This window comes from Saccopteryx bilineata, chromosome 6 (genome assembly GCF_036850765.1).
Source record: "Saccopteryx bilineata isolate mSacBil1 chromosome 6, mSacBil1_pri_phased_curated, whole genome shotgun sequence".
Classification (NCBI taxonomy): domain Eukaryota; kingdom Metazoa; phylum Chordata; class Mammalia; order Chiroptera; family Emballonuridae; genus Saccopteryx; species Saccopteryx bilineata.
The window spans coordinates 168,615,170-168,642,650 of NC_089495.1; the positions used below are offsets into that span (position 1 = coordinate 168,615,170).

Genomic DNA, 27,481 nt, shown 5'->3' on the forward strand with positions numbered 1-27,481 from the left:
AATGTTTCAGAGTTCCCATTTCTCCACACCCTTACCAATACTTGTTATATCCTCTTTTATTATAACCATCCTAACAGGTTGAAAGTGGTATCTCATTGTGTGGGTTTTTTTTTATTTGTTTAGTGAGAGGAGGGGAGGCAGAGACAGACACCCTCATGTGCCTGGACTGGGATCCACTGGCAAGCCTACTTGGGGGTGATGCTCTGCCCATTCGCAGCCCTTGCTCTGTTGCAACCAGAGCCATTGTAGCACCTGAGGCAGAAGCCATGGAGCCATCCTCAGCACCCGGGACCAACTCACTTCAATCAAGCCATGGCTGAAGGAGGGGAGGAGAAGAGAGAGAGAGAGAGAGAGAGAGAAGCAAGAGGGGGATGGAGAAGCAGATGGGTGCTTCTCCTGTGTGCCCAGACTGGGAAGTGAACCCGGGACATCCACATGCCGGGCCAACGCTCTACCACTGAGCCAACCAGCCAGGGCCTCATTGTGGTTTTGATTTGCATTTCCCTAACGGTTAATGATGTTGAACATTTCACAGACTTATTGGCCATTTGTATATCTTTTTTGGAGAAATATCTATTCAATTTTTTTGCCCATATATTTATCTACATTATTTTTCTCTTTATTTATTTTTGAGTTCTTTCTATTATCTGGATACAAGCTCCTTGGCCTGATATTTTGAATAGCCTCCCAGGTGATTCTTACACACAGCAAACTTGAGACTCACTGATCATATTATCAAAAGCCTCAAACTGATTATTATTAAGAAAATAAGAGAACTTTTTATTCTACATTTTTCAAGAAATGTAATATTCTTTAAATAGTTTTTACAGTTTTGTCAAGTAATGCAAAGTAAGTGTTTGAAGAATAATGAGTCACTAAGCAGATACCCTAAAGTAAAACTGCTACATTTCTACCTTTTAATGCTTTTCAATAGACTGGCACAAAGTCCTTCCTTTTAAAATAAAAGTCAAATATCCACTTGAAAAAAAATGTAATTTATGGTCATCTTTGCCTGGACCTTGGGATTCTATGAATGAAATATTCGAGTACAGGGCTGGGCTCCCAACGGTTCTACCCATGTTTGTTCATTATGATATGCAAAAGACAAGCACAAAAATTCATTCAAAATAAGATCATCTCAGGGTCAAATACATTCTTCAGTCCAAGCTTAGATAAACCTCTTTCAAAGGCCTTTACAAAAATAAACAAAAATGCCCTCTATATTTCTCATGTGATGTCAAAGACCATCTTAGCTCACATTTTAATTGTTTTCTTTTCTTCATTCCTAAAACTATCAACAAAAGGTTGACCTTGTGAGGGCCCTGTACACAAGTCAGCAACTAGCCACATGGAGGGAAGGCTTATCCCTTCAGACCAGAGTTCTCAAAAGTGGTGCCTGCAGGAACTAGCAGCTCCCAGGAACCGGTGAGAGATGCGAATTCTCTGGCCCCCACTGGGGGTGGGTCCTGTAATCTGTGATTTCAATGTATGCCCAGGTTTGACTACCATTACTCTAAAACTTTTCTTCACAGTTCTTACATACACATAAAGCAGATGCTGTTAGTCACAGCCCTAATTCTTCCTAAAGCTGAACAGTCCCCATAAATTGCCTATTGACCCTAAAGTCCTAAGAGCCTCAGTTTTCTTCAGACAGTTTCTCCATGCCCCCAGGCAGACCACTGAATATCCCCAAACCGGCACTGTTAGCTCTAAGGAGGCCTCATCCAGAAGGAGTGGAGGTGGGAGAACACTATCGTGCTCTCTTTCAAGAAGGCCTATGTCAGCAGGCAAATCAACAAAGGCCTAATGACACCTCAGGACACTTGTGTTTAGCATCAGAAGTAGGATCTTCTCTATCAAACCCTGTGTAGAGTAGGAACCCCTGCGAGCTGAAATTCTGTAAGGGTCCGGGTCCCTCCGAATGCTCCCGGGTGGAAGGGATGAGAGATGGGCTCAGGAGGTGTAGAGGTGCTCACACCGGCCACCTGGGCTCCTGGTGGGCTGCTCGCTGCTCTGGGCTGGAACACAGTAAGCTGGCGAGCTCGCCGGTCCTCTTCTTTGTCCTTCTCACCCTCCCCTGGGTCTGCAGCCAGCACACCAGAGGATAGGGCTTTTGTCTTCCTTAATCCCCATCTCTACCTTTGGTCTCAGGAAAAAAACCCTTCTGGATGAACACCACAGGATCAGGATACTTGTAAGGCAAGTCCTGAGTCAGTGGTCACAACCTGATGGAATCACAGGGCCGGACTGGTACAAAAGGGGAAGGTAGTCTGTGGGTCATGAAGCTCCAGGCCACGGTGGGGACAGCACTCGGCTGGAGGCCTCTGGACTGCCCGCAGTCACAGTGCTCTGGCGCCCTGCAGAAAAGCAGACCCATCAGGCAGGCCTTCTGCTCTCTCCACAAAGGCTAGAAATTCCCATCACTATAGACACTTTGCTAATTTTTAAATGGTGGCCATTAATACAACAAAATTGAATCATAATGGCCTAAGTCAAATCATAAGAAAACGTTGGACAAATCCAAATTGAGGGACAGTCCACAAAGTAACCGTCTTGAGCTTTTCAAAACCGTTATCGTCCTGAAAGACAAAGGCAGATGGGAAACTGTCCCAGATTACAAGAATCCGAAGACACGGGACACCTGAGGTCAGTGAGGGATGTGGATTCACACCTGCTATAAGGACACTGTGAAGACTGTCAGCAAAACCCGGATAAGGTCTGCAGATGACATCACAGGACTGAAGGGCCATGCTGCCTGACTCAGCCACCGCACTGCGCTCACGGAAGAGAACAGCCTCGCTTTTAGGAAACATGCTAAGGTGTTTAATGATGAGAGGCATTCCAGCTGCATCTTACTCTTAAATGGTTCATAAAAAAATACACAAATGTATATGTAATATATACTTACCTGTGTCAAGCTCTCTCTAGATAGAGAGCAAATAAAGAAAATAATACAGATGTGGTAAAATGTTAACATTTAGGGAATTGGAGTGCTTATAAGTTTTCTTTAAGTATGGATTTTTATTAAAACAAAAAGTTAAAAATTACTTTTGGAGTCAAACAAACTCTATCTGCTAGCGGGATGCTGGTTTTTAACTTCTGGCCTCTGGGATTTTGGGGTCTCAGAAACTGCCCCTAGACAATCCCTTGCCCTAATTCTAACCCCCACCTCTAAAGACAGGGCAAAAAATCCATAGCAGCCTGGGCATCCGGAAGGACCACACAACAACCGAAAAACCTACCGCCAGTGAACCCTGGGAAGGGGTGTGACGCCACCCGGAAGACCTGGGGAAGGAGGAGGGCATGGCAGCTCCAGGGGGCTGGGCAAAAACAGGAGTAGCATCGCTGACGGTCTCCTTTTCTCTCGCTAAGCGCATCCCTGGGTGGGTTCATCACCAACCTCGCACACGACAGCGTGGTTCTCTTGGTCTTGGGCCTCTATTAGTTCAGCCAGAAAGTATTCACCATAAGTTTCTTTCAGGATCGTGTCATGGCGCATAAATATTGGCATGAGATCATCGTGATCCTCCACCCTGTTCAACAGAAAGGCTTAAGTTCAGTGTTCTTTCTTTCAAAGGAGCACCTACTATGTGCCAGAGCCTATGCTAAATGCCAAGAATACAACAACATGCACACAAAATGAACTCAGACTCTAACAGGATAACAGACGATAAAAATAACAAATGCATTACTTCACAAATTTCAAATAGTGATAAGTGCTTTGGATAGACAGTGATGGGGTCAAGCGGTCAGGGAAGATCTCTCTGAGGAGGGATGTCAGAGATGAGACACAAGTGAGGAGAAGGGAAGGAAGCCATGTCAAGACCTGGGAGTGGAATTCCAGGCAGAGGATACACTCAGCATGTTTGGGTGTGAAATGTAGAGCAGCTTGTCATGAGCCCAAATGACAAGATGCTGGGAACAGCATTACCCAAATGTGTTCCAAAGAACACTTCTATGACATTGTCCTCAGAATCCTCTTCCTCCCCCAAAAGAATTCCACTGTCTAAACACCATTTCCTACTATAGATCCCCTCCTGGAGTGTCAGTTACAGCAAAGACTCTGAGAAGGACGACAATAAAGAATTTGAACATTGTTTACGCATTTCTCCAACACTGGCCCAGGGTGTACTTTATTCCTGAGATAGCACAACACTTCCCACAGAGGCGAAATGCTGCTCACCATGCTGGAGAAAGCCATGTCAACCCCCTACAGCGACCTGCAGCGACCCTGACAACCAGTGTGTGTGTGTGTGTGGTAGAGAGATGAGCCAAGTACCAGATTTACGGCAGCAGGTGATGCTGGCCCTTGGACACATTTTGCTGCCCTTTTAACATTTTTTCTTTTTTTTTTAGATATTATTTATTCATTTTTATAGAGAGAGAATGAGAGAAAGAAAGAGAGAAAAAGAAGGGGGTAGGAGCAGGAAGCATCAACCCCCATATGTGCCTTGACCAGGCAAGCTCAGGGTTTTGAACCAGCTACCTCAGCGTTCCAGGTCAAAGCTTTATCCACTGTGCTATCACAGGACAGGCTAACATTTTTTTCTTCTTAGTACATTCTTGGTTATATTTATGTTCTATTTTACCTCTCTAGGATGCGCTTCTACTTTTATCCTGTTACTTTTCTTATCAAAAATATACACATTTGTATTATTTCTTTGTAGTATGTCTTATTTGGCCACTAACCTCTTCCTCTTTATTTCATTATTATGCCATCTTCATTATCCCACTTTCTCTTCTAACATGTTCTCTTTGATATTAATAGTAGCTTCACCTATTGAGTGATTAGTATGTGTATAAAACTCAGGGCTTTATCCAGATTCTCATAGCAACCCCCGGAGGTAGGCACCATAGTCACTTTGCAGATGGAGGAGAGAAAAGCTCATAGAGGTGAGGAAAAGCTTTGCCTGAGATGATACAAACAGTTGGCAAGAGAGCCGTGAGAGCTGTGCTGAGAACTCAGGTCAGCTGACTGAGACCCAACCCTCACATGCAACACTCAGCCCACAATGCACTTCAAAACTCTTCCTTTAAACTGACATTCCTTTTGAAAACTGGTAGCAGGAAGTAAAAGCATAAGCCAAACAGTTGAGAGAGGAGAGACTTTGGCTCAAGGGCAAAAGATCGACCCTGTGGACTGTCCAGCCAGCCCAGCCACACACAGCTCCTCCAGCCCTTGCTGAGAAAGACCCTCCCTCCTGCCACAGCTCCACCGCCCACATCCACACGCTGTAAACTGGACCACCCTGTGCGCTCTGGAGGACAGTCTCCACCCTTCTCTCAGGATGTCATCTCTGGTGACAGCCTTGTCTGTGGAATAATATTGTTTTTTTCATCAATAATAAGCATCTTGATGAAAGAAATATATAAATTTGAAAAACTAGGTCTCTGCCTTATAAAAGCGGAGTTAAGGAAAAAGCTAGTCCACAGACCATGGCTCATTAGGAATAGAAACACAGATGATGACAACTGGGGGGCAGGGCTTAAACATAACTGCCCAGGTGGAACCTCATTCTTAACCTCTTGTCCACACTCGATGGAAGGAGAGCCCACAGGGGGTCCTAATCCGGACAACCAGGATATATGCTTGTTATGCTATCAACCTGGGTTTGAGGCACCCGAGTCTCACCCACATGCCAGGGCATCAGGATTCTCTAGTGGGGAGTCAAAAACATGGAAGCAGAGACAAACACCAAACGTGATTTTATGACAGACACGACCATTTCACAGACCATTTCATCTCTGCACTAACTTCTTCAAGGTCGTCCTTGACCACCTGGCATCTACTGGAGTGTGTGTGTGTGTGTGTGTGTGTGTGTGTGTGTGTGTGTGTGTGTCATCTGTGGCTAGTTGCCCTGAGGCTCTATAATACATACATCAAAGGCTCTTGGCACGCTTTTGGAAAGATTGGAGAACAAACCTTACAGTGTAGTGGTCACAGCCTGGGCTGGGAAGCTAGAAATCCTGGGTTGGATTTAAGAGCTGCAGCCTTGGGCAAGTCACTTACCCTCTCTATGCCAGTGTTTTCATCTGTCCTAAAGACAGTCAATGTTAAGATAATAACATGTGATGTTATTGACATTATTACTACTTAGGTAGGAAGGGTCAAGAAGAACTGGAGAACATTTATAATCAATGCATGGAGGAGGTTTGACTACAAAAGCTTGACTCATTGCACTGGCAGCCCCGGGGCCACTGTAGGTATAAACTCTCCCATCCCATCCGCTGTCACTAACCTATTTAAAACCCGCTTTCTTCACTGCACTCCCTTAATCAAAAGTTTTTTGCTAGCCCCTACAGTTTCTGGGATGAGCCAGAGTCCTTAGCCTCATTTTTTTTTTGTATTTTTCCGAAGCTGGAAACGGGGAGGCAGTCAGACAGACTCCCGCATGCACCCGACCGGGATCCACCCGGGCATGCCCACCAGGGGGCAATGCTCTGCCCCTCTGGGGCGTCGCTCTGTCGCGACCAGAGCCATTCTAGCGCCTGGGGCAGAGGCCAAGGAGCCATCCCCAGCGCCCGGGCCATCTTTTGCTCCAATGGAGCCTTGGCTGCAGGAGGGGAAAAGAGAGACAGAGAGGAAGGAGAGGGGGAGGGGTAGAGAAGCAGATGGGCGCTTCTCCTGTGTGCCCTGGCCGGGAATCAAACCCGGGACTTCCGCACGCCAGGCCGATGCTCTACCGCTGAGCCAACCGGCCAGGGCCTTTAGCCTCATTTTTAAGGGCTCTATCTTTCCATCCTCATCACCTCCAATGACACAGGTTGATCTACTCATTGTTCTTAAGAGGGGACCTCACCATCTTCCCTCCTCTGCCTCTCCTTATCCAGCCCTTTGACCCCCTCACTCATTCCAAATTCCAGCCTCTGTCAAGGCTTGTGCATCTCACACCCTCCAGCCTCCTTTCCCAGAAACCCAGCGACAGGGTCACCACTGGCCACTTCTGGTGTTAATGTCAATGCAGGGCATGTTTCCAACCAAGGAACATGCTCTCTGGGGACAGGAAGGAAGTTCTGTGCGTCTCTGTGACAAAGGACTCTCTCCTTGACCAACTCCAGTCGGATACTCTGAGCCCTCCCCTTCACTAGTTCTCAACCTCGGCCTAGGAAGACCTAAACAAATATTAATGTCTCTTCTAATAGTTTAAGGCCACATCCCTAAGATGACCCTAGGTCCCCTTAAAGTGTCTCCCTGAGAAAAGTCAAGGCTGCCAGAAGAATTTCCTGTTTGTTCCAGCCAACACCTGAGGAGAGGAGCCCTGTCTCCCAGTCCCTGGGGGAAGGTGGGGGCCTGAGTCCCACAGGTGTCAGTCAGCAAACCCATGTGGGCTTCCCATGGACCAATACGCCCCTTCTAGCTTTTTCATTTTTCACTTTCCTGACTCTACTGGGCCCCTCCTCACTGCCCCCGTTTCTTCAGTCTCCCTTTAAAACTCCTACTCGCCTCCATACAAATTGAAATTGAGTTCAGTTCATGTTGAACCTTTTACCCTATTGCAACAGTTCCCACTGGTTAAAACCTGTCCTCCCCACTTCAAGCAGTGTCTGGCTCTGCTGATGTCTGACATCTGCACACTCCGTGGCCTGCAGAGCGGGTCCAACAGGGATGCCGGCATGGACAGGCCCTCACCACCTGCCAGGGCCTCGTCCCGTGTTCCACACAGAAGCGCTCAGGGTGCCACCATGAGACCTATTCTCCAGGCGAGGGACATGTGCCGGAGAAGGTGTATCTGGGGAGTGAGCTCACAGCCCTTCTACTTAGCCTGACTCCACTTCCGGGGAAACTTGCCCAGTCACCCTGACATTATGCCTTTGTTCTTTTTTCATCTACAAAAGGGCAGGACAAGGATGGGGGGAGGGTACAATGTGCTGATATGAGGAACTCCTCAAGCTCACTCTTTGACAGGCAGGAAGCTCTCAGTAGCATTTGCACTGGGGAGACGTCACAAGCCCTGTCACAGGCCACACCACCTGGAACCCCTGTCAGCTGACTCGACCTGCACACCTGGGACCTCATTGAAGCCCTGCTGTATTCCAGAACCCACTCATTCCCACCCCTCGCAACCTGCCAGAGGGTGCTGACAGAGGTGGCTTCATTCTGTAGAGTCCTGGATATATTCGCTTACATTAATGTTAAAAAAAAAAAAAAAGGTGCTAACAGAGAATAGCCAACAAATCCATTTTCAAACATTATAAAAGCCTGCATCAATATTTAGGAAAGAGATAATTGTTTTAAATAATGGGAAAATAATCCAATATCCTAATCATTTTAAGTGGATCAAGACTGCTACCACCCAGGGAACTCCAAAATAAACCATGCGCAAGGGCTTATCTATATGATGGAACAAAATTACAACCCCACGGATATAAAAGTCAGGAACAAAGGTTCAGAGAGACCCAGGGCTGTACGACTAATCATGAGCCCTCAGCAGCCCAATAACAAAGTTATCTATATCCATACCTCAGTACTAATTCCTCTTGAGAGGATTAGAGGAACCACACAAATTATAGAGTTCTAAAGAGCCTCTCCCTCAGCCTTAACCTTTCCCCAAAACGAATAAAGAGAAACTTGTTCTGCTAAATGCATTCCTTGGGGTAATTGATAATTTATGATCTTGCATCAGCCCCCAGTGCTAATGATAAAGTATGACATCAGCCTTGCAGAGTCTCAAATGGCATATGACAAAGTGTAGCCCCACAGAAACAAAACGCCCTGGCTATCAAAAACAGCTCACCATCCCAGTGTTTAATCCAAGCACTCCGAAGCCAAAGCAGTGAGCACCACCTGCCACTCAGGCAGCGAAGAGCCACGACATCCTGTGAATTCATTCTGCACAGGAAAGCCACATGCCTGTCACCTCTGTGACTACAGCATGTCAGTAGCAATGACCATGGAAGGTTATAGTTCAGCAACATGAAGTACAATTGGAACGACCCATTCTCTGAGAAGCAGCATTCCTTTATTTCTCCCACTTAGCATATGACTTGTAGGAGGCAGCCCTGTGCGGGTTAATGTAATCAAATGGAGAATATTTTGTTTTAACTTTTGGAAGAAACAGAAGGTCCATCCCACATATAAAGACTGATTGATTGCTCAGGTACCTAAATGTCCACCAGACTTCAGATGAAAATGTAGTAAAGCCAAAGCTTAAGAAAATCCACAGCCTCTCAAGGACAGCTCCCTCAGGGGGATAGATGTCCTGTAAACCCAGGGGAAGGCAAGGTGAAAAATGACAGGGGCCTGACGGCTCTCACTGGCTCCCTGGGAGGGGAGGACAAGAAAAAACAACTCATTTCCACTATGCCAGTTAGCTGGGCTCTCAAGGAGCACTGTCAGGCCTGGACTCCCAAACGTCCACAGAGGGCTGGCGTGGTCTCTTAGAGACGGGCAGACCCTCAGATGCGTCAGCGCCTCAGCATCCTGACCACTCTGCTGTGTAACTACTGTCCTAGAGGAAGAATCGATGGGCCACCTTCCCTCGCGTGCAAGAGGTGCACATTTTCTTGCCAGCAATGAAACCACTGAAAGTTCACAGATGGAGCGTTCCCGCTTCAGGATGACAGCAACAGCAGTGGCGATGGCGGGTCACCTTTGCATTCATAATATTGGCAGGCCCCCTCTCTCCCATCTGACGGTATTTTCCACACCCACAGAGGATTTGCATTTCATTGGATAGACTTAAAAGTGTAGCATTGAAAAAATACTTCTGATATCACTTTAAATGCCATAAATATTGTGTTTCTTCAAGCCCGAGAGTGTGTGTGCATACATATTTTAAGAAATCAATGAATGAAGAAAAAAATTCATTGAGGATCCAATTTAGCGGTAGTGCTAAAGAATGCAGTGTATTTTGGCTAAACCAACCTTGTACCATGAACACTTTTAACATGGGGAAGGACAACCTACAGCTGACACATTTCTCTTTTTCTTCAGACTTGTAAAACAAAGCACCTTTTTCTTTCCAAGATCTCTTATGACCTCTAGTGGTCTTTAAGAAAATCAAATCAATCATTCCCAAACGTACTCCATTTTAGACTTTTAAAATGAATGTTAACCAGTTAAATAAAATAAAATGTATAACTATTTAGCTTCTATTCCTTAGAAAATGTCATGGTTTTAAAAGTTACAAAGGATTCAAAACCCTAAGCAACTTCAAAGGATATGCAAGGCCAATTAGAGACGCCCGCCATTTACGCAGCCAGGATCTGATCCAAAGCTCTGTCTTGGCACACCATCACTCCAGTTGGATTGCTAACCAAATTCTATTTGCTGGGTACAAGGACTCAGGAAGATTCGTGGTGAAATTCCTAATTGCTCTATCCCTTCTTTTTGAAGGTCTGAATATATTCATAACCTAGGCATCAGAATGTTCATTTATATGAAATTGCTCAGATAGTCAACCTTAGGTCGATTCTTAAAAAGCATGAGACTATCAAATACTTTATTTAGTTTCTTTAAGACAGGAAATGTTAGTATTTAAAAACCACCAATCTTACGTTTTAAAGTCCTAAGTGTTCTTTCATCTGTTTTAAATAGCAATGATGTTGACCCAATTTGGTTGACCACTGTCAGCAGAAAAGCAGTACACCGTTTTAGCTACAGTAGTTCCTCCCAGTCTACGGTTGTTCTTTCTGTGATTTTTGTTAACCTGCAGTCAACTGGAGCCCAAAATTACTAAATGAAAAATTCCAGAAATAAACAATTCATAAGTTTTAAATTGTGCCCCATTCTGAATAACGCAATGAGACCATGCACTGTCGCACTCGCTTCCCCTGGACGTGAGCCATCCTTTGTCCAGTGTCTCCACATTGCACACACTAACCCGCCCGCTGGTCACTTAGTCTCTGTTATCAGACTGGTTATCAGAGAAAGACCACACTCACAGAACTTTTACTATAGTAGATTGTTATAGCTATTCATTTTACTATTAGTTACTGTTGTTATCTCTAACTGTGCTTAATTTATAAATTACACTTCACAATAGGTATGTATATATGTACGTATGTATAGGAAAACACATAGAACAGAGCTTGGTACTATCACAGTTTCGGGTATATGGGGGGTCTAGGACCATATACCCCAGGGATAAGGCTGGGGGCAGGGGGAATACTGTACTTTACAACACTGACTGACAGCATATGATCCTTTCCTGGCAAGTCCTTCCCCATCCCCCTGAGGACTTGAGAAAGGCAGCCTTTTCCCCAGAAAGACTGTTTCAATAGTTTCCAAGTCTCAAATTCACCACCGATGATTAATCAAACTCTCTATAGATTATAAAGATGTGTCCAGAAGCATCTATGCTTTATTTCAAATATTATGCAAACTACAGAACAGTAAATTCAATAATGAGTGTCTAAGTAGAGGGGTAGATTACAGTACAATTTTCCACATGGGTAAATCAAAGAAATGGGACTGGGGATTACAGCATTAATTTGCTGGTCTGAATGTGTTGCTAGGTAAACGGTGGAAGGATAATTACATCCCTAAACCCTACACTGGCTCAGTGTCTTAAGAACTGTGTTCCTCACCATTAATTAACTGTGCAAGTAACTGAGGAACAGATGTCAAAAAATGAATGTGGGGAAAATAAGAGAAACGAGCCAGAGTAAGAGGATGCGTGGCCACTGCCGTCTCATGTTCTGAAATGTCTTCTGTCTCCTACATCATTAAGGAGGAAGGTGGTCCACATAATTGCACTTTCCAGGTACCTGAAATTCTACACCTGCAGGTATCACAACTCAAATCTGAACATTTTGAACAGAGGGCTTCTTAAAGTGCGTCACACTTCACCTTCTTCAAGAAAAAGTCATGTCGTAATTTCCTCATGAATTCACTACTGTACACTAAAATTTCTTTTTACAAAAGTCCCTTCCTCGTTACAAACTACCCACTGTCATCTCTTTGCCACCAAGACTGTTCCTCTTGTGATCACAGGACATTTCACCGTGACAGGCTGAATAAGCAGGACCTCAGGGTGAGGAGCAGAGCAGTTCGTCGGTTCAGGCTGCATGCGCCTTGTCCACTTGAAGGTCACAGCCCATAAAACTCAAGTTGTCAAGGACAGAAGGAAGAAGAGGGGATGAAAAAAAGGAAAGGAGGGAGATCAGTTCCTAACTAGCCGCTGCCACAGGCCACCTAGGAGCCCGCACTAGGCTGGGTTGACTCCACCTTTTCCTGAACAATCTCCATCCTGAGTGACAAGTGGGGTCTCTGTGAGGAGATTAGCAAAAATGTCACCTTACTAGAAAGGGAAAGAAATGCTCATTTTTAAGTAGGCTGCCTCTGTATGTCTCAGGTTCAGTTTGGGGTTTATATAATATATAATTTTCTATGACAATTTTGTCTTGCTGCATATCTATGTGCAGAATACTTAAGCCTTAAAACTCCTCAAGGAAACAAGAATTCCCAAGACCCAAATCTGGCACACTGCTGCACTTTAGGAAGATAGGGCACCAGGCTGGGGAACGAGGAGAGATTCGGGCAGAGGAGCACACCCAGAGAGGGCCCGGAAGCCGCCCTTCCCCCACGCCTTGCCCTGCACAGCTTTCTCTCTGACTGTTCCCGAGTTACATCTTTTTATATATATAATAACTGTTGATCTAGTAAAGAAAAGAAAAAAATACTTTGGGAAACGTGCCTCCGTCACCTGTAACCCATTCCCCTCTGCTTTCCCCCGAAGAATTGTCTGTTTTGCACACACACGTTTAATCATCCATCTGAGTAATTTCTGAACTGGAAATTATTTTAGATTCAATGATTTTATTCATTCAAAATGAGACCTGTAAAATGGTACTCAAACACACAAATATTTAGATGAATGCAAATTAAAACAAAATACTGTTTTGTCCTAACAGATTGCAAACAAGTTTTAATAACTGAATATCCAGCACTGGTGAGGGTATAAGAAAACAAGGCTCTGTTGATCAGAATATAAATTGGCACAATTATTTTGGTTCAATAATTTGGTATCATCTATTTTTAAAATCTTAATTATTTAATGCAATCTTACCCAGAAATTTCACTTTTGGGTATCAATACTATGGAAGAATTAGCATGAGTGTTTGAAGATATATTTACAGGGCTGTTTACCACAGTATTATCTGTTATAGAAAAAAAATGAGGACAAGTCTGTATAAATAAGGAACAATTAAATAAATTATATTAAAGCCACATAATAAAATACCATACAGCCATTAAAAAGAATAAAATTAATCTGGAAAGATGATGAGCTGCAAATTAATTGAAAAATACAATTTAAAGAACACGTGATCATGACTACACATGTGAGGAGGGAGAAGGAAAGGATACACATATATACTTGCATGTGTGTGTAGTTATACACTTACACAGGAGAATAAAACAATGAATAATTTTTACTTCAAAATTTTTTGTTGAAAATATAATTCATTTTATTAAATGAACCCATATTCCAAATTAACGTGCAAATGACAGAAAAACTGAGAGATTTTTCTTTTTTTCTTTTTTTTTTTTAAATTTTATTTTTTTTCCATTTTTCCGAAGCTGGAAACAGGGAGGCAGTCAGACAGACTACCACATGCGCCCGACCGGGATCCACCCGGCATGCCCACCAGGGGGCGATGCTCTGCCCATCTGGGGTGTCGCTCTGTTGCGTCCAGAGCCATTCTAGCACCTGAGGCAGAGGCCACAGAGCCATCCCCAGCGCTTGGGCCATCTTTGCTCCAATGGAGCCCTGGCTGAGGGAGGGGAAGAGAGAGACAGAGAGGAAGGAGAGGGGAAGGGGTGGAGAAACAAATGGGCGCCTCTGAGAGATTTTTCAATGAAATGAAGACAGAAGTACAACTGTAAGAATTTACAAGATCCTAAGAAATTCATTTATGGAAATTTCTCATAACAATTTTTAAAAATGCCTTGCAAATATTTTTACAATAAAACTTTAAAGACGGTACTTTCTGAAGGCAGGAAGGCCTCATTTACCTGTGCTGATACTAATGAAAGAACTTTATAAATCAGGAAGGATTTGAAATGTGTGAGTGAATCAGCTAGAATCTTATTTCACTCACAAAATTCCTTTTCTTCAGAATGTGCTTGGCCTCTATTAGCATTTATAGCCTAATCAAGAGCATTTTATAAAGAGAGAATTATAATGTATTTATCTCTGAATAAGAAAAAAGTAAAGAAAAATAATTTTTATGAGGTATTTTCTTCTTGTTCTAAATTAAGTGGACAATTTGTATCTGATCTTAGTCTACTCCTTGGCAATCTCTCTTTAGACACCTGCTGTCGGATCTCAGAATGCAAAGTCAGTGCTCTCCATGAAGAGTAAAAGTAAAATCACTTTACATGGTTTGCACAATGTTCAACGCCTGCCTTCCTCTTTCTGTTCCCCTTCGCCATAGACTTCTCTAAAGAGCAGCGAGTCTCACCTTGCCTTAACTTCCTTACCTCTCTTTAATTCAGCTCACTGCAATTTGATTACCAGTATCAACCTCTGCCCTTCAAGGATGAACAAGACTAGACCCCAAACCAAGTGGTCAGAAGTAAGACACGAGTGACTACTGCGTAGCCAACCTTGGCCCAGGAGGTCCAAAGGGATGACCTTTACCCTCTTCCAAGCTAACAGATCCTGGGAAAGGCGGCGTTCAGAGCCATGAGAATAAGAGGAAAAGAAAAGCGAATTAGGACGAGCTGAGGGTGGGGCTGGAGTCTGGGGGAGAGGCCGGTGTCAGGGCAGGCAGCCACCTCCTTCTCATCCAGAGTTCACTGGGCTTCTCTTTAATAGATACAGAATTAGTATTCAAGTTATTAATCTATCTTAAACGAGTTTAGGTAGTTTGTGTTTTTCAAGGATTTGGCCCACTTTATCTAAACCACTGAATGTATACAGTTGTAGCATTCATTCCCTTAGCCTTTTAATGTCTGTAGACTCTGTAGTGATTTTGGCTTTTATTCCTGGTATTGGTGACTTGTCTTCTTTTTTTTTCTTGGCCAGTTTGGCCAGATGTTCATGAATTGTATTCACCTCACCTGTGTCTTTTTAAATTTTCAAATCCAATGGCCTCTTTTTCTGTTACTTAGTTTTCCTGCACTGTTTGCCACTTTAAGAGTCTGACTTCTGCGACACTCCTTTCCCTCTCTTCCAGTTTTCAGTGGCAGCTTATGGATATCTTTCCATATCTGCCCTTTTCACTTTAGAATCTCTCCTTTAACTAGACAGCCTCCTTTACTCTCATAATACCCTCATTCATGAGAGAACCTGTGTTTCCAACTCTCTCCCTTCCATTGTATGCTACTTCTTTCCACTAATGAATCCATTGGCTTCCTGAGACCCTGAGTCATCGTTAACTCATTTTCACCCTTGAATTTCTCCATCCAAATTGCACTTCCCCTGACCCGTCCCCCAACCTGGATCTCTTTGACTTGTCCCTGCCTACATGCCAGCAGGTACCATTTCTTGGCCAGACTGTTCCGTGCCCTCCCCTTTAAGCCACTGTCCGCATGAAAACCAGTTACCTTTTTCCTACAGTGCGAATCATGCCCTTCATCTGCAGTGCTCCCCGCTGGCTCCAAGTTCAAAGCCTCCTCATTGCGGTTCTCCCTGTGCCGTGCAGGATCTGCTCGTCCTCCCCATGCCTGCACGACAGCGGCACCTGCCTGCCTGCCTGCTAGTGGACCAGCTGCTTTCCTGTCTCCGTGCATTTGCTCAATCTGTTCCTCTGACTCATCCTTCCTGTCCGGATTCAGAGGCTACTTCCTCTGGGAAGCCTTCTTTTCTTTTTTTTCCTCTTTTCTTTCTTTCTTTCTTTTTTCCTTTTTGAGAGGCAGAAAGAGAGACAGGAGCATTGAGCTATTCCTGTATGTGCCCTGACTGGGGATCGAATTGGCAACCTCTGCACTTCTGGACAAAGCTCTAAGCAACCGAGCTATCCCACCAGGGCTACTTTCTTTTCTTTCAAATTATTTTTTTATTGAGGTATAATGCCATATACTAAAATGCACAGATATTAAGAATGAAGTTTGATGAGTTTTGACAACTGCCAAACCACAATCAATACACAGAACGCTGCCATCTGCCCAGGGTTTCATCCAGCCCAGGATTTCACTCATCCCGGCACCAGAGGCAAAGTGACCAGATTCCCATCTCTACAGCTTAGTCTTGCCTGCTCTGCACATCATAAAAGTGGAATCAATCGCTGACTAACACCTACAGTATGGATGTGCCTCAGTTTGTAAGTGTGTTTAATTGTGGGTGGACACTTGGACTTTTTTTGGGGGGAGGAGTTATATGAAACTGCCTTCTTCCCTCTCTGTTTTACCCTCTTCCAAGCTAACAGCATTACAGTTTATTGCACATAGTTCTGTCTCCCCCACAAAATAATTACAACAATGATAATAATAATAGTAATGGCCCTGGCCTGTTGGCTCAGCGGTAGAGTGTCGGCCTGGCGTGCGGGGAACCCGGGTTCGATTCCCAGCCAGGGCACATAGGAGAAGCGCCCATTTGCTTCTCCACCCCTCCCCTTCTTCCTCTCTGTCTCTCTCTTCCCCTCCCACAGCCAAGGCTCCATTGGAGCAAAGATGGCCCGGGCGCTGGGGATGGCTCCTTGGCCTCTGCCCCAGGCACTAGAGTGGCTCTGGTCGTGGCAGAGCGACGCCCCAGAGGGGCAGAGCATCGCCCCCTGGTGGGCAGAGCGTCACCCCTGGTGGGCGTGCCGGGTAGATCCTGGTCGGGCGCATGCAGGAGTCTGTCTGACTGTCTCTCCTCGTTTCCAGCTTCAGAAAAATACAAAAATAATAATAATAATAATAACAATAGTAATAATGGTTAATTTCCTTAAACATTTACATGTTACCGGAAGTGTGCTAAGTACCTGACTTTCATCAGGTCATCTAGTCACTGCAACAATCCCACACTGTCGATGATAGGCTTATCCCCACTGAGAGAGGGGAAACTGAGGCTGCAGAGGCCAATTCCTTTTTTAAGTGAACCTATCTGATTAGTAGCAGAATCAAGATCAGAATCTATATCAACCTCATATTATTATTACAAATTCTTAAAAATCATGCTATAAGACTATAATGCCTGGTAAAGAGTAGGCTCTCAGGTTTTTAAATATTTAATTTGATACTTTCTAAAGAAATTCAGCACTTCTAGAATATGGCATCATTTGACCCAAGAAGACACAACTTATTCTTCACTGATGAAGCCAAGCAACTACTCTTGTGAAATGGCTTCACATGCAATGCACTCTTACTTCAAAATAGCCATTCTGTTTTGTTCACAACTTTGTAAGTCAAAAATCTGGGGCTCCACTGGGAATGCTGAGGTCTCTCAGGTGGCTGCAGTGAGGGGAGCTCTCCTTGCTGGATGTCTTTGCTGGCTTATTCACAGGGCTGTCAGTGAATGTTATCAGCAGGAGCGACCCTGCTGGTGCCACCGAGCCCAGTGCCAACATGTGACCTCTCCAGCAGGGTGGTCTCAGGACAGACTTCTTCCCCTCATTTCTTCCAGAGCAGGAGTTCCAAGAGAACTAGTCTCAGAAATCAGAGAACATCCCTGCCACCATGCTGAATGGATTAAAAAAGTAACAACCTGCTCAGATCAAGAGGGACACAGACACTGCCTCTTGATGAGAGGAGTGGAAGGCCACATTGTAGGAGAGCTTACAGAATGGAAGATGGTATTGCAGCCATCTTTGGAAAATAGGTTCTGGCATAGCCATCTCCTTAAGATAGCCAAACCTGGGCAGGTCACTTGGGCCACTGATGATAAAGACCTTCAACTTGGGTTTAACAGAATCTTCATCCACTGAATGTAAGAAAAGAAGTGGGCTCTACAAGGAAAACTAAGTTGGCATATTTTTTTCTAAAGATTTTATTTATTGATTAGAGGCACGAGGGGGACCAAGAATCATCTTTTCCTATGTGCCCTGACGGGGTAAGCCCATGGTTTCGAACCAGAGATCTTGGTGTTCCAGGTTGTTGCTCTATCCACTGCCCCACCACAGGTCAGGGTAGGCAGATTCATTTTTAAGTTTGTTTTATTTTAAGATTATTGGCCTTTTCCAGTTACCTCAGTCAGTTAGAGCATCATCCCAACCCACCAAGGTTGTAGGTTTGACCCCCAGACAGGGCACATACGGGAAGCAACTGATGAACGCACAACTAAGTGGAAAAATAAAGGAATGCTTTTCTCCCCTCCCCTTCCTTCCTCTCTCTGTCTCTCTAAAGTCAATCAATAAAAAAAAAATTAAAATTATTTCACTAAGTGTGAGACCAAGGATTGTGTTTTCAGAAACACACAACTACAACTTTGCTGGCCACATACGTAGTAAATCTATAGCTCTGCTGGCCACATAGCACCAAATGAGCCTCACTGAATGTTCAGTCCTGCAGATGATCTCAAGAGGAACTGTAAACACCTTCAAATGCAGTAATGCAATTGGTATTACATAAAAAAAAAAATTAATTCAAACTATAACCAGTTTATAGCACTACTGGCAATTTAAAAGCTTCTCGTAAAGTAACTGGCAGGGTAAAGCTGAACTCCCACTCACCTGGCCCTGCGAACGTGCAGCTGAGGGTAATGGCTGTGCCGGTGGCAGATGTGCACCGCAAAGTCCTCGTCATACGTCAGACTCGGTACGTTCCCCACTTGGTCAAACACCGTTATAAGAGTTGAGCCTAAATCACAGAAGCAAAGAAATGTGGCCTTGTTTTACCAAGGAGTGACGTTAGAAATTCAGAACAAAATGTAGTTTCCATTCAAAATAGTGGGGTTTTTATGTGTTTTTTTTTCTTTTCTTTTTTCAGAGACAGAGAGAATCAGAGAGAGGGATAGATAGTGACAGACAAACAGGAACAGAGAGAGATGAGAAGCATCAATCATTAGTTTTTCGTTGCGACACCTTAGTTGTTCATTGATTGCTTTCTCATATGTGCCTTGACCGCAGGCCTTCAGCAGACCAAGTGACCCCTTGCTCAAGCCAGTGACCTTGGGTCCAAGCTGGCAAGCTCTGCTCAAATCAGATGAGCCTGTGCTCAAGCTGGTGACCTTGGGATCTCGAACCTGGGTCCTCCGCATCCCAGTCCGATGCTCTATCCACTGTGCCACCGCTTGGTCAGGCTAAATCAGGGGTCCCCAAACTACGGCCCACGGGCCGCATGCAGCCCCCTGAGGCCATTTATCCGGCCCCCACCGCACTTCCGGAAGGGGCACCTCTTTCATTGGTGGTCAGTGAGAGGAGCATAGTCCCCATTGAAATACTGGTCAGTTTGTTGATTTAAATTTACTTGTTCTTTATTTTAAATATTGTATTTGTTCCCGTTTTGTTTTTTTACTTTAAAATAAGATATGTGCAGTGTGCATAGGGATTTGTTCATAGTTTTTTTTATAGTCCGGCCCTCCAATGGTCTGAGTGACAGTGAACTGGCCCCCTGTGTAAAAAGTTTGGGGACCCCTGGGCTAAATAGTGTTTTAATTGCTACAATAAAATAGCCACATATACATTCTGGACCTGGCAACCATTCTCAGTTCCCACTCACCAAAGCACCACTTTACACCTGGCTTTCCTATAGGACGGCCTAGGGACAGAGGCAGTGGGGCAGGCCTTACCGAGGCTCATGTAGGATGGCACGACGAGGAAGATGAAGTGCAGTTCTGGCACGGCCTTGAACACGGTCCTGGCAAGGCAAAGAGGGTGGGGTGAGCATTAGTAACAAGCCAGCACATGAGCTGGCACCAGAGACAAATGCCTTCGCTAAAGAAACGAGGTGCTCACACATCCACACCCTCCTCTGCCCCCTGCCTGCTGAGGCAGGGACAACTTCAGGCCATTTCTTTCTTTTCTACTTTTCCTTGGGTTCCAAAGAGCCCTTTCCTATTTGTCCCATGGAGGTGGGAAGAATAAAGGGTGCCATGTTCACGCAGCACACCAGATTTCTGCTAATATTAACCTTTGACCTGGCATCTGGATGCTCTGGTGTGACATTTCAAGTGTGACTTGAAAGCTGAGGCCACCTCCCGCCCCAATGTCTGTGCAGGCTGTTGGCACTGCATGGCCAGTACCCAGCAGCCCCACGGTCCAGATTTCAGAGTGTCATAGCCAGGATGCTTCGGCAGTTTGTCATGTCTATACGCACTCTTAAAGATAAGGCTGAAGAAAACTCTTTTTACAAACATCCAAACCTATGACTCTCTATTTCTCCCCTACTTCCCCTAAAATCCACGTTTTTAAGTGACTGAGCTACTGCTTGCTGCAAACAGTGGCAGTGAAAGAAGTGTGCCGAAGGAAGCGCTGACCCAACGCAATGGGCTGCTTGGGTCCAGCGTATCCCTGCCATTCCTTATACGCTTTCATACAGCCTTAAATTACAAGACGATTTCACACCTCAAAGAATTCCATGTTCTTTCAAACTATTTTAAAACTACAAGCCCTCCATATCCACAGGTTCTACATCTGTGGATTCAATCAACCATATATTGAACTTTTTTTTTAAATTTATCAAGAGAGACAGATAGGGACAGAATGACAGGAAGGGAGAGAGATGAGAAGCATCATTTCTTTGTTCCAGCACCTTAGTTTTTCATTAATTCTTTCTTATATGTGCTTTGACTGGGGGGGGGGGTCCAGCTGAGCCAGTGACCTCTTGCTCAAGCCAGTGACCCTTTGCTTACGCCAGTGACCTTTGGGCTCAAGCCAGCAACCCTTGGGCTCAAGCCAGCGACCATGGGGTCATGTCTATGATCCCACACTCAAGCCAGTGACCCTGCTCTCAAGCTGGTGAGCCTGTGCTCAAGCCAGTGACCTCAGTGTTTGAAACCTGGGTCCTCAGCATCCCAGGTTGATGCTCTATCCACTCGCACTGCCTGGTCAGGCTGAACATACATTGCTGCTGACATGTACTATGTAGTTAGGCCTGTGATGGCTGTGTCTATACTGAACACGTACAGACTTCTTTTCTTGTCATTATTCCCTAAACAATACAGTATAACCACAATTCACACAGCATTTCCATTGTATTAGGTATTATGAGTAGTCTAGGGAGATGATTTAAAGCACACAGGAGAATGTGTGTAGATTATATGCAAATACTATGCCAGTTTATATAAGGGCCTTGAGCACAGCAGATTTTGGTATCCACAGGGATTCTAGAACCGATTCCCCTCCCACACTGAGGGATGACTGTATCCACATGGTCTCTTTCACGTCTTTTTGGCATTAATGTGTCTTGTCCACAGAGCTGCTGCCAGCTCCCCAAGTCACCGTCTACAAGGCCCTGACCACTTACCGGATAATCTCTTTGCAGCAGCCCACAGAATACTCATCCACAGCCACAAAGAGATGCATGAACAATGTGTTCAGAGGCTGCAGAAGAAAAGAGAATGTAACTAAAGGCTGAGGGGGCATTCGGGCTACTTTAGAGTGGGTGGGAGAGGACAGGAGGGCTGAGGCAGTCACAGGCACAGAGCTGCGCTGTATTTGTAAATGATGTTTTACGTCTAAGGGGATGAGACACCCAGGCAGTGTTAGAGCTCTCTCCTGGACTCTGCTCACTGTCTTCTGTCCTCCTAGCTCAGAATTATTCAAGGTAATAGGGATTGTAAATGTGTCCAGTGCAACTGGCTCTTTTTTCTGCTTCACAAACGGGCTGCAGACAGGGAAGCGCCTGCAGGGGAGTGGAATCGATTATTAACTCAGTGGTCTTGTCCTCGGGGGTGTCTCTGCTGAGTGAAAGACAATCACTCTCCCCCCTGGGCCCCAGAGTAAGCAGCTGCCGCTCTATTCAAGGGACGGGGGAAAGTCTCCTAGGAATGTGAAGGATGGAGGCAGATGCCACGTGTGACCGCGGCTTGTTTGTTCAGCATCCCAGAGTCAGAATCAAATATTACTCTTGGGATCCACAAAACCTGGGAACTGAAAACTCAAAGTGGCAAGATTCTAACATGACTCTCAGGATAAATCTTTCAGTTGTTACAGAGCTTTGTCTTGTAACTTCTGAAGTCTTCTTACGTGACCTACAGAATGAGCAGCAGTTCTATACATGCACACAGCAGTCTGCTCAACTCAGTGCCCCGTGTTTATGGGCAAATCTTCACATCACAGAGATGCCGTGAGTGGCTGACTGGTGCCCTAGAGCAGGATAGCAGAAGGGCTATCTGTTTCTTGTTTTCTGAGCAATTTCATAGATGGCTTTGAGGTACCACCTGCACATCCACGTGCCTTGGTCTCCCCTCCTGTTGGATGGTGTGTGCCTTAGGAACACTCAGAAGGAGCATTTATCAGGCATAAAAATGGCTTGAGAAGTATCCTGAATTTAGTTCATGAGCTTGAACACTCCCCAGAGGTAAACAACACAAACCCCAAAGTCCAGATAACAACAGCAGCAACAATAATGACACCAATGTAAGCACTCTCTGTGTATTAAGTCAAATAAATCCCACAAGAATCTTACTTAACATCTGCTGCACATTCCAAACAGGACTAGCCTTGAGAGTACCTGGTTTATTACTTGTCTGTTTATCTCCCAAATTCTCTCTTCCATCAAAAATATTATAACTCAAAATTTAGTATTTACCTTTAAGATAAAAATTATTACTTCAGTTGCAAATACCCCTGGGATAGAAACTAATACATCAAACCTTAAGGCTCTATACCAATGCTCTCCAACAGAAAAACAATTCGAGCCACAAATGCACCCTGCAGGTATAACTTCCAATTTTCTAGTAGACATATTTTTAAAAAGTAAAGATAAACAGGTGAAATTGATTTTTAATATTTTCAACTAACCTAATATATTCAAGTTATTTCAACAAGAAATCAATATAAAAAATTGTGGCTAGCCACATTTCCAGTGCTCAATAGTTACCTATGGCTAAACAGCTGAGCTCTATCCTATTGTAAGAAGTAGTTTTAAAAGAACCAATCTTAAGAGTACAAGAAAAAGAACAAAGGGGAAAGAATTTATGAATAATTATATACACCTCAAATGGATAAACATGAATAAGGTGGTAATTTATAATATTCAAAAAGGTAAAATCATGATCCTAATGGAAATATAAAATGAACACAGGTCAGAGATTCATTCAACCCAACCATTAATGAGGTGACCAATGAGACAATAAAAATGATTCGTGGCACTTGAGATTCTGGCTACTGTAGGCAATTTCATAAGGGAATATTAAAATTTTTTGCTGGATATGATAGAAAATAGTTCATCTCCTACTGGGCCATAGCCCAAACCTTTAAAGTTATCTCTTCCGCCGATAGAAATTATTTACACTTCGAATGGATAAACATCTACAAGTTAATCGCTGTTCTTACAGAACTGTGAAATAGCCCAGTCGACAGAAAGTCGATCGAAGGTGCAAGCACTGATAGAGAATCTTTCTGCACTATTTCCAGCTTTGAGATAATGTTTCTGACAATGATAATAGGGTGTACAGGGTGGTGAGGTAAAGAAGAGCCGAGTGGAAAGGGGGAAGGCACAAGCCACGTGCATACATGCTGGAGAATGTGCCGAATGTGCATGTGTGTGTGTGTGTGTGTGTGTGCGTGTGTGTGTGCACGCACACGCACGGGCATGCACGCACATGTCGGGGATGAACTCACTGATGCACTCAACTGACATCCCCAGGGCTCTGGGGACACACTGTTGAATTCCCTGACAGGCTGGCTCGTGTGCTGCCTGCAGTCGCAGCTCTGGCTCTCCACAGAAACTGGGGCCACACACTGGCCTGGCACTGGCAGGCCAAGGGCAGGAAGAGCGCAGATATGGCACCAGCTACCAAGGCCCAACTCCCTAAGGACTGCTGACCTGGCCCTATTAGCCAACATGTTGTCAGGTGCCAGCAGCTGGAAGACATCAAATGAGCCAGTCCACAGAGACACTGAAAATTATGGAGTGTGACATGAATCTGAGGCTGTTGTCATCATTGCAGAGGCAAATATGTAGATGGCAGGTGCTCCCCCCCAACATATCCCAGACTTTGGATACTGATGCTCAAAGCATAGTGTGGAGACCAAGAAAGCAGATGTTCTGACACTCCCACTAATTCCTTGTGCCCAGTGCTCACCAGCAGAGCCTGACCTGGGCCTCGCCAGCAGCTGTCTGCTCTGGCTCTTGCCTACCCTCTCCTATCCCCACAGAGCCACTTTTCCTCCCCACCGGCTAACTTCATGTCTACCTGTCATAATGTCCTATACTTTCTGCTGTGAGTTTTGAACTGCTCAGTCCAAAACTGAAAAGACATATATGTCAGTGCCGGACATCCCTCACAATGAAGGCTGTGCTAACAGGCACTGTGCATGACTGCTTACTGTGCATGGCATTTCACTGTCGAGCTCCCGGAACACGGACACCCAGTCATCCTGCTTGGCCACATTCCAGTTGGGATAGTCCAGGAAGGTGGCCTGGGCCATGATCTCCTCCTTGTCATTGGAGAGAGTAATGGCAAGGTTGGCCTTCTCCCTGTGGAAATGATTAAAGTTTCACTCATCAGTAAGATTATTGGAAGTGAGATGAGGACGTCACTGTCTCGTTTGGCAACTGGAGCTCAGCAGCCAGTGCAGAAGGTACGAGGGAAAGGGATGGAACAATGTGACAGCCAACTTTGGGAACAGATCTTTCAGGACAACTAAATTTTTATTGAAAATCATATTTCATTAGAAAGGCATTACATTTATGATACAAACCGTCCAATGCCTTTCCCCTGGAAATTGGCTGGGAAAATTGGTTGACTAGAAAGTCTTCCCTGGACTCTCCATGCTGCTAATACCACTGTGTTAGACTAAACATGTATAGTTAGGGTGGCCAACTGTCCCAGTGTGACCAGGACTGACATGACTAGGACATGGTACTGTCAATGTTAAAACCAGAGAGCCCTGGGCAAACTAGGATGAGGTGATCACCTGTGTGCAGCCGCAAACCCTAAGTGTTTAGTCCCACCTCCCTCAGCATCCTTAGCAATTTCTCCAAACCCTGAGCTAACGACTTCTTATGGAACCTGAGCACTAGCCATATCGCCTGAGGTAGCTGCAGAAATGGAAACCCTTAAAGGAGGGAAACCCCGCAAGTTAACAAAGACAAAGGAGGAGCAGGTCTTCCGATTCTTCTGGTGGCTGCCCCAAAGGGACGTCTTGATGGTTCCTTCCAACAGCTACCCTGTCATATGGCCTGTCATGACAGCAAGAACGATGACTTAAAGACAGTATACAGTTTATTACATGGAGAACCATTTGTATAATAAATTGAAATACAATGTTCACTTTCTTAGTTGAGTGAAATCTACTGGTATCTTGAGTTAGAGGGAAAACATTTTAATGTTCCTTCAAAAAATAAAGGAGGCAGAATTTATCCATTCCTTATTAAGGGGACTAGATGAGGTGACAGCATGTACTTGAAGGAGGAGAAGAGACAATGAGGAGAATAGAGAGAACATTACAGATACTTCCTGCTACATCTGTATCACCCGAGTATTGTACTGTCAGTGCAATCAAAAGTTAGAAAGTACTCACAAGCAAGAAGAGAAAAATAATTTGAAAAATCACCCTTAATCCCACCTCCCATCGATAACCAACTTCCATCAACAATTTGGAATCTCTCTCCAGATTTACCTTGTTGTTTTTGGGGTTTTTTTTTTGTATTTTTCCAAAGCCAGAAACGGGGAGGCAGACTCCCGCATTCGCCCGACCGGGATCCACCCGGCACGCCCATCAGGGGCGATGCTCTGCCTATTAGGGTCTAGCGCCTGAGGCAGAGGCCACAGAGCCATCCTCAGTGCCTGGGCCAACTTTGCTCCAAAGGAGCCTCAGCTGCAGGAGGGGAAGAGAGAGACAGAGAGGAAGGAGAGGGGGAGGGGTGGAGAAGCAGATGGGCGCTTCTCCTGTGTGCCCTGGCCGGGAATCGAACCCGGGACTCTTGCATGCCAGGCTGACACTCTACCACTGAGCCAACCAGCCAGGGCCAGATTTACCTTGTTTTGAGGGAAGCTATTCACTGAAATGTACTTTGTGTGTTTTTTTAAATGAATTGGCACAACCCATACTCTTGGTAGCCTGCTTTTATTCCCACTTGATGACAAATTACTTCCCTAGAGCTGTTCACCAAAGAGCAGCCTCTCACACATGTACTTCTTTTTTTTTTTTTTTAATAAATTTTTATTAATGGTAATGGGATGACATTAATAAATTAGGGTACATATATTCAAAGAAAACATGTCTAGGTTATTTTGTCATTAAATTATGTTGCATACCCCTCGCCCAAAGTCAGATTGTCCTCCACCACCCTCTATCTAGTTCTCTGTGCCCCACCCCCTCCCCCTAACCCTCTCCCTCCCTCCCTCCCATGTCCTCCCTCCCCCCACCCCTGGTAACCACCACACTCTTGTCCATGTCTCTTAGTCTCGTTTTTATGTTCCACCAATGTATGGAATCATGTAGTTCTTGTTTTTTTCTGATTTACTTATTTCACTCCTTATAATGTACTTCTTGTTCTAAGTTTTTTAAATCTTTAAACCAGCTAACATTGGCTTAAATAAGAATACTTAACAGAAAATTTACATCACTATCATAAAAGGAAAACCAGTATCCCTTGCTAGAAATAGAGAATAACTGTAAAAATAAAGATATAACAATTAAAACAAAAATGTCTTGTATATGTATCAAGTCAAGTCACCAGAGGTGCCATCAGCAGTGTGGACATCTTTGGGAAGCATTATGTTTGGAGTGTTTATCACAGTCACCAGCCTACAGTCACCATCCCTCACAGGGGGTCAACCATAGGCACATGCAGCCCAAGGGCCCCACCAAAGCACTGGCTATCACGGAAAAGGGGCAGCAGAATACTCTCAGGTCCCAAGAACACAGTGACCACATAGAGGACTTAGCAGCAGGGCTGCCCCCAGCCTCTCCAGTAGATTCACTGACGCCTGCAGCGGCTCCCGGCACCTCCTGATCCTCGAGCCTCCCTGCCCCAGGCTCCCAGAGCCATGACCTACAACTTCATACTGAGAGTCCTTACTGTAACATAGATGAGAAAACGCTCAGGGCACAGGGTCCCTCACCTGTCAGCGATGACAATGGTGGTAGTAGAGGAGGAGGAAGTGGGCAAGAGCTGGGACAGGGCAACTGCCATCCCCTCGGGGAAGCAAGGGGCATGTGTTCCTAGACTCCCAATATGAACTTGAAATGCACTTATCCGGGGGAACCGAGGGTAGTGGTTGGTTCTACAGTACAGTACATTAGCACAGTACTGCACCACACAGACATTATAAATAGTTATTTGTGGGTTGGCCTGGGAAGCCATCCACGAATAACTCTGTTTCAATGGGGAAATGCACTGCAGCTTCCCAGTGACTGAGTGCAAAAAGTCACTTCTGCAGAATTACCCTGCTGTATGCATAATTTCTACTTCTTATCACCTCGTAGCCGTTCGGTCTGCTATAGGATTGGTAAAAACAAACGTGGGAGTGAAGAAGGGAGAGGAGGAAAAACGTAGAGG

General features: G+C 44.8%; 1 protein-coding gene across 2 annotated transcripts in view; it reads right to left on the reverse strand.

Annotated features, from left to right (window-relative positions):
- Positions 1-27,481, reverse strand: part of CFAP61 (cilia and flagella associated protein 61) — a 381,775-nt gene that overhangs the window by 331,983 nt on the left and 22,311 nt on the right. The window contains exons 4-9 of one of the 2 annotated variants that reach the window (XM_066236727.1): positions 24,301-24,451; positions 21,272-21,348; positions 19,596-19,663; positions 18,538-18,664; positions 3,401-3,533; positions 2,909-2,924 (exon numbers count right to left, since the gene is read on the reverse strand). In XM_066236727.1, coding sequence (XP_066092824.1) covers positions 2,909-2,924; positions 3,401-3,533; positions 18,538-18,664; positions 19,596-19,663; positions 21,272-21,348; positions 24,301-24,451 — 572 coding nt within the window. The remainder of the gene's footprint in view (positions 1-2,908; positions 2,925-3,400; positions 3,534-18,537; positions 18,665-19,595; positions 19,664-21,271; positions 21,349-24,300; positions 24,452-27,481) is intronic. The other variant, XM_066236726.1, reaches the window with a different exon arrangement.